Source organism: Nansenia antarctica (genome assembly GCF_963989245.1).
Source record: "Nansenia antarctica genome assembly, chromosome: 8".
Classification (NCBI taxonomy): Eukaryota; Metazoa; Chordata; class Actinopteri; order Argentiniformes; family Microstomatidae; genus Nansenia; species Nansenia antarctica.
This window is the reverse complement of record NC_137678.1, coordinates 53,530,351-53,537,850: the sequence shown is the minus strand read 5'-3', so window position 1 is coordinate 53,537,850 and position 7,500 is coordinate 53,530,351. Positions and strand designations below refer to the sequence as shown.

The 7,500-nt window shown below is 40.3% G+C and overlaps 1 protein-coding gene across 1 annotated transcript in view; it reads left to right on the top strand.

Annotated features, from left to right (window-relative positions):
- gsap (gamma-secretase activating protein) overlaps positions 1 to 7,500 on the top strand; it is a gene marked incomplete at its 5' end in the record, with an annotated part of 36,282 nt that overhangs the window by 4,574 nt on the left and 24,208 nt on the right. The window contains 6 exons of the mRNA XM_080538512.1: positions 1 to 20; positions 784 to 888; positions 1,061 to 1,117; positions 1,403 to 1,449; positions 5,367 to 5,452; positions 6,859 to 6,936. The exon at positions 1 to 20 is cut by the window's left edge and continues 30 nt beyond it. Coding sequence (XP_080394638.1) covers positions 1 to 20; positions 784 to 888; positions 1,061 to 1,117; positions 1,403 to 1,449; positions 5,367 to 5,452; positions 6,859 to 6,936 — 393 coding nt within the window. The remainder of the gene's footprint in view (positions 21 to 783; positions 889 to 1,060; positions 1,118 to 1,402; positions 1,450 to 5,366; positions 5,453 to 6,858; positions 6,937 to 7,500) is intronic.

Below are 7,500 nucleotides of genomic sequence, written 5' to 3'. Positions count from 1 at the left end.
AGCAGGAGGGATACAGAGTGGTGAGTTATATACACTTAATACATCTATATACACTTAATACATATATATATATATATATACACTTACTTAATACATCTATATACACTTAATACATATATACACTTACTTAATACATCTATATACACTTACTTAATACATATATACACTTAATACATCTATATACACTTACTTAATACATATATACACTTAATACATCTATATACACTTAATACATATATATATACACTTAATACATCTATATACACTTAATACATATATATACACTTAATACATCTATATACACTTAATACATCTATATACACTTAATACATCTATACACTTAATACATCTATATACACTTAATACATATATATACACTTAATACATATATATACACTTAATACATCTATATACACTTAATACATCTATACACTTAATACATCTATATATACACTTAATACATGTATGTACACTTACTACATCTTTATACACTGAATACATCTATATACACTTAATACATATACACTGAATACATCTATATACACTGAATACATCTATATACACTTAATACATCTATACACACTTAATACATCTATACACTGAATACATCTATAGTCATGGACAAAAATATTGGCACCCCTGCGCTTCTGTCAGATAAGGCACCACTTCTCCCAGATAAATGTTGCAATTACAAATGCTTTGGTATTCACATGTTTATCTTTTGTTTGCATTGAAACAACACAAAAAAGCAGAGAAAAAAAACAATCCCCCCCCCCCCCCCAGGTCATGTTGACCCCAGAGCGGCTGGCGAGGGACCGGGTAGCGGAGGAGTTCAGCTGGGTGCAGTGGGACAGCCAGACCCAGAGACTGTTCTACCTCTCAACCAGGGTGAGAAACACACACACACACACACACACTGTACACACACACTGTACACACACACTGTACACACACTCACACACGCACACACGCACGCGCACACACACACACACACACACACATTCCATATATCCCCATACAGCAGCGATCATGTGGTAACGTTCCTTCCTGTCCCCCTCAGGACAAGTCGGTGTTGAGATGTGTTCAGTTTTACCCCCAGCACCACTATGAGACCCTGGTAAGAACCTCTAACCCTGACCCCCTACCCCTGACCCGGGTAAGACCCCCTAACCCTAACCCTGGCTCACCCTGTGTGTGTTCGACATGGTCCGCTATTGTTGTCATGAATATATTCATCTGGGGGGTATTCCATCAACGTTGCTAAAGGAAAATCCAGGCTCATTTTGATCTCGCAAGATTTATCTGAATAAGCCTAGATTTCCCTTTAGCGACGTTGACATTGATACCCCCCTGGTCATGGATATAGATGTGGAGGTGATAAGATTCTCTCTCTCTCGAATAGTTTGAGCTTCCACTGGAGTTACCCTGCAACCCATTCACCTCTATGAGGTAAGACATTCATACCCGTTTTCATTTTTTAAACCTCAAAGTTACAGTTGTAAGTTCACACCTCAAAGTGACACAATTTCCATAATTTTGGCTCTCTATGCCACCACAATGGATTTGAAATGAAGCAATCGAGATGTAATTGAAGTGCAGACTTTCAGCTTTAATTCAAGCGTGTGAGCAAAAATATTGTATGAAACGTTTAGGAATTGCAACCATTTTTATACACAGTCCCCTATTTTCAGGAGCTTTTCATTTTAAATACTTTGTTGAGAATCCTTTGCAATGACTGCCTGAAGTCTGGAACCCATGGACATCACCAAATGCTGGGTTTCCTCTTTTGTGATGCTTTGCCAGGCCTTTACTGCAGCTGTCTTCAGTTGTTGTTTGTTCGTGGGTCTTTCTGCCATTAGTTTTGTCTTCGGCAAGTGAAATCGGGTTGAGATCAGGTGATTGACTCTGGCCATTGCAGAATATTCCACTTCTTTGCCTTAAAAAACTCCTGGGTTGCTTACGCAGTATGTTTTGGGTCATTGTCCATCTGTATTGTGAAGCACCATCCAATCAACTTTGCTGAATTTGTCTGAATCTAAGCAGGCAGAATATCCCTAAACACTTCAGAATTCATCTGTCTGCTTCTGTCTTCTGTCACATCATCAATAAACACTAGTGACCCAGTGCCATTGGAAGCCATGCATGCCCATGTCATCACACTGCCTCCACGTTTTTTTTACAGATGATGTGGTATGCGTCGGATCACAAGCTGTTCCAAGCGTTCTCCATACTTTTTTCTTCCCATCATTCTGGTACAGGTTGATCTTAGTTTCATCTGTCCAAAGAATGCTGTTCCAGAACAGGGCTGGCTTTTTTAGATGTTTTTTTGGCAAAGTCTAATCTGGCCTTTCTATTCTTTTATTTTTTTGTAATCAATTATTTATTGCAAAACAGTACACATGAAAAACTCACATTATTACACCAAACAAGTGTCTGTCCTGATTTTTTTTCTTTTTCTTATCTTATCTTAACATCCCTTCCACCCCCCCCCCATAGTTCTTCATTACACTATATTTGGTATATCATAAAATCCTAAAAATACAACAATTACAGGTTACATTCACATACAACACAGCCTACAAACACAGTCACTCCATCAACTCTTTTATCTTATGTATTGCAGAGGTCCATGTTTGAATTGTCCTTTCTTTAGCTCCATGTATTCTGGCTATAGATTGTTCCATGTATAGTATGTCCAGGAAAGACAGCAGCCATTGTTTACGCGTAAGAGTATGTGGAGGGTTCCATCGTAATGCTAACATCTTTTTGGCTGCGGTAAGACCAGCAAATAAAACACGAAACATGGAAGCTGACAGATCCAATGATGAAGTATCATTCAAGATCAATAATCTCGGACAACAAGGTATATGGATCCCCAATAGATTAGATAAAGTGGAAGATATTAGTTTCCAAAATGCCGCCACCCCAGGACATTCCCAGTACATGTGTAAAAAGGAGCCCACATGACCGAGTGAACACAGATCACAAATTGAGGAGGGTATGATTTTCATGAGGTGGCGTCTTCTCGGAGTGAGGTATAACCTGTGTAAGAAGTTAAAGTGAATAAGCTTATGATTAGGATTTTTAGATGTGATATCCAGATTGTCCCAAACAGTCATCCAATCAATATCCCCATCAGAAAAATCAAGGTCTCTCTCCCATACCTGGTGAACAGCAAGAGGTTTACAGGAAGCGTCTAGTAAATGAGTGTATAATTTAGAGACTAAACCCCTTGTCTGTACTCCCACATCTAACATCGTGTGAAGCTCATGGGTATATAGAGATTGTCCCCAGGGAACACCATATGCACGCATGGAAGATCTAAGTTGCAGGTAAAGAAAAAATGAGAACCCTGGTAAATTGTAGGTCATGGCCTTTCTATTCTTGAGGCTTATGAATGGCTTGCACCTTGTGGTGAACCCTCTGTATTTGCTTGTGTGAAGTCTTACCTTTATGGTACACTTGGATAATGATATGCCTACCTCCTGGAGACTGTTCTTCACTTGGCTGGATGTTGTGAAGGGGTTTTTCTTTACCATGTAAAAGATCCTGTGATCATCCACTACTCTTGTCTTCCATGGACGTCCAGACCTTTTTGTGGTGCCAAGCTCACCAGTGCGTTCTTTTTTTCTCAGAATATACCAAACAGTTAATTTGACCACAATTAATGTTCCCGCTATCTCTCTGATGGATTTTTTTTTTGCAGCCTAAGGATGGCCTGTTTCACTTGCATTGAGAGCTCCGTTGACTGCATGTTGTGCGTATACAGCAACAGCTTCCAAATGCAAATGCCACACTTGGAATCAACTCAGACCTTTTACCTGCTTAATTGATAAAGAAATAATGAAGGAATAGCCCACACTGGCCCATGAAACAGCTTTTGAGTCAATTTCCAATTACTTTTGGTCCCTTGAAAAAGAGGGAGCTACATATTAAAGAGCTGTAATTCCTAAACCCTTTCTTCAATTTGGATGTGAAAACCCTTACCCTAAAGCTGAGAGTCTGCACTTTAAGCCCATATTCATTATATAACTGTAACTTGAAGATGTTTTGGTAAACAGTTAAAATAACACAAATTCTGTCTGTGTCCAAATATATATGGACCTAACTGTATATAAACTCCTCAAAAAAAGTTCGGAAACGTTATTTCGGTCGATTATTCCTCCCCTTTAATAATACCAATTCCTCCATCACCTTTACAACGAGGTACAACTTGTAAGGAGAATGAGCAACACAGCTAAACATGTGGGTAGCGGCCCAAAAATATTTGCCAAAATCCCTATTCTTCTGCTGGTATTCACTCTCGTTTTGAGTTGCTTGGTGGATTGGATGATTGCACTCTCCCACAATAATAAGGAAAAAACAACACATGTTGGCCATTTTTACACTTTATTCATTTTACACTGTCAGGGACCTCAGTAGCGTGTGGAAGATCCATACGCAGTCACAACAGCTTGGCTCCTCCTCCTCATGCTGGTCATTCCTCAACCAGGATTTGCCACAAGTCAGCCAACATGGTTGCGTTGGTCACTCTGGCACGTACAGCACGCCCAAGCTGATCCCACAAGTGTTCAATTGGGTTGAGGTCTGGATTCACGGCAGGCCATTCCATCCTCTCCACTCCCAAATTCTGGAGGTACTCTGTGATGATCCTGGCTCTGTGGGGGCGAGCGTTGTTATCCTGGAGGATGGAGTTAGGTCCCAGATTCTGGAGATATGGGATCGCCACTGGCCCCAGAATATCATTCCTGTCAATTCGGTGCCAATCAGGTGCCAGTCACACACCTGTGACTGACATACACCTGCCAGCACTTGAAGCTCAAAACGAGAGTGAATACCAACAGAAGAATATTGCAGGGGATTTTGGCAAAACATTTTGGGCCGCTACCCACACGTTTAGCTGTGTAACTCATTCCACAAATGCATGATCCTTACACGTAGTACCTCGTTGTAAAGGTGACTAATCAGGCTTTCCAACGATATAAAATACAATACCAATTGGTATTATTAAAGGGGAGGAAGAATCGACTGAAATAACGTTTCCAAACTTTCTTTGAGGGGTTTATTTACTGAAATATTACTTGTATATTTCCACACGCAGGTCACCGATATTCGTATATCAGTTACTGTTCATGTTATATTCCACACCGGGGGAGACTGGTCGAGGTAGAAATTGGAGGGCGGGCCCATTGTAATGCCTGGAACGGAATGAGGAATGGTATCAAAGACGTGTGTTTAACCCCATTCCTCATGTGTTTGATATCGTTCCTCTTTCCGTTCCATGCATTACAATGAGCCGTTCTTCCGATTTCCACCTCTACCAGCCTCCCCCTGAACTCACACCGGCCTCTACGTTTGTCCTACAGGTTTGTCAACCTGGGCTATGACCACTTCCTGGAGGCGGAGCCACAGCAGGAGGATGTAAGGATGGTGGTCTTCACCAATAGGATAGGTGCGTTTATCGTCTTACTATGACATTATACCAGAGGAGGCTGGTGGTGGCAGAAATCGGAGGACAGGCTCATTGTGATGCGAGCCCATCCTCCATTTCTACCTCCACCGGCCTCCCCTGCTGTATAAACTGTATCCACAATGCTCCACTCAGTCACAACATGACTATAATGTAATTGGTGTTAATATTATTTTCTTTGTTGGACCTGGGAACGTGACTGACAGAGAGTGAGTACTGTAGCTGTGGTTCTGTGCTGTTGATGAGCAGAACCTTCTCAGATCACGGTCTACCTCCACCTCCAGCACCAAGCACAATCACCATCCCAAACACACCCAAGAGCGGGCTGTTCAAAAGACTCATAATCAAATCGCAATCACCTCAGGAATTCGCAAGATCACATTAGTCAAATAACGCTTTCTGAAAAAGGGTTTCGGCCTTCCCGAATTTCCACCAAGGCCCTTTTTTTTTCTAATGAAGGATTTATTGAAGGAGTTGATTCAATCTGTGTTCTTTTTTTTCCAGAAGTATCTTTATTGGGTTACCAATACCAAATAGACAAATTATTGAAAGTATAAAATGTTTAGAACAATACAAAACAAAAACAAAAAGGACAGTACAGTACAAAAAAGTAGGAAACTAAGAAAAAACAGTAAAAGAGAGGACTCAAAACAAAAAAAAGAAATAAATGACTGTGTTGCACATGAGGGCTGAATGAACATTCACACATCCAGAAAGACAATCGATTATCATTGTCATAACCACCCAGTGACCAATGAATATATAAATACAAATAGTAGCATACTGTGTGCTTTGTAAAATAAGTAATACGACTTATAATAAGACTAATCTAATCACCTAAAGAAGGAATTGAATTAACAAAAGAGAGAATAGGATCCCATGTTTTGTTGAACTTATTAGAGCAGCCCCTTATATTATACTTAATCTTCTCTAGACATAAAAAGGACATTAAGTCCTTCAACCAGAAGATGGAGGCTTTTGGTCCTTCCAATGCAGTAAAATACGTCGGTGAGCTATAAGCGAAGCAAAGGCCATAGCATCGTTCTCCCTGGTAGTGAAGCTGGAAAATTCCTCCGAAACACCAAAAATAGAAATTAAAGGGCTAGGAACCACCGGTTTATTGAAGGCCTTCGAGAGAGTATCATAAAAAGAGGACCAATCAATCTGTGCTCTAATTCATGATTCTACCTCAAGGCCAGTAACTTCACTCTTGTGTGTATCCCAAATGACTTCACGTTTCTGATTCACCAAATATCACCCTAATGAACGCCCCGGTGTAATAACTCATCTATTACCACACTGATGATCGCTGGTGTCCATGTTAATTAATGTGTTATTACCACACACTGTCTGTTTAGTCATACTTTCTCTATTGTTACTGATTGCAGGAAGCATGTGTGTGTGCTACAGCCAGCCTGTTGGTGCTAACCAGGAAATCACCTACACCATCGTCTTGGTGCACAGAGGTACTGACCTATGTGTGTGTGTGTGTGTGTGTGGGGGGGTCTATGTGTGTGCATATTAATGTTGTATACATGTTACAGTACATGTGGGAAAACTAGGGTTAGGGTTAGGATTAGGGTTAGGGTTAGACATGCCAGCATGTACCAAGTCGACGTAGCACCTAACCCTAACCCTAGTTTTTTTTAAAATATATACCGTAACATATATACCGTATAGTTATTTTGTGTTTGTGATGTATTCAAGGGTTTTCATTTTCAATAAAGAACTGTGTGTGTCTTCCTGTCTTTATACACACCTATAGTGTGTTTGTGTCTTGCAGGCATACAGTGTTGATTTAACATCCTGTCTAATTAGCCTAAAATGCCTATGCAAGGTAAACCCAAAATAAATAATTATAGTGAAACTGTGAACTGAAACTGAAAAGGATACGTGGCAGATGATTCATGTTTGACGCGTAATTTGAAATCCAGTCCAGCAGTCCGTGGGAGGTTTTTGATGGAAAAAAGTTGCTTGTCCTAAATATTTCACTGGATTGGATCATCTCAGACCTTTGGCAATGTAAACAA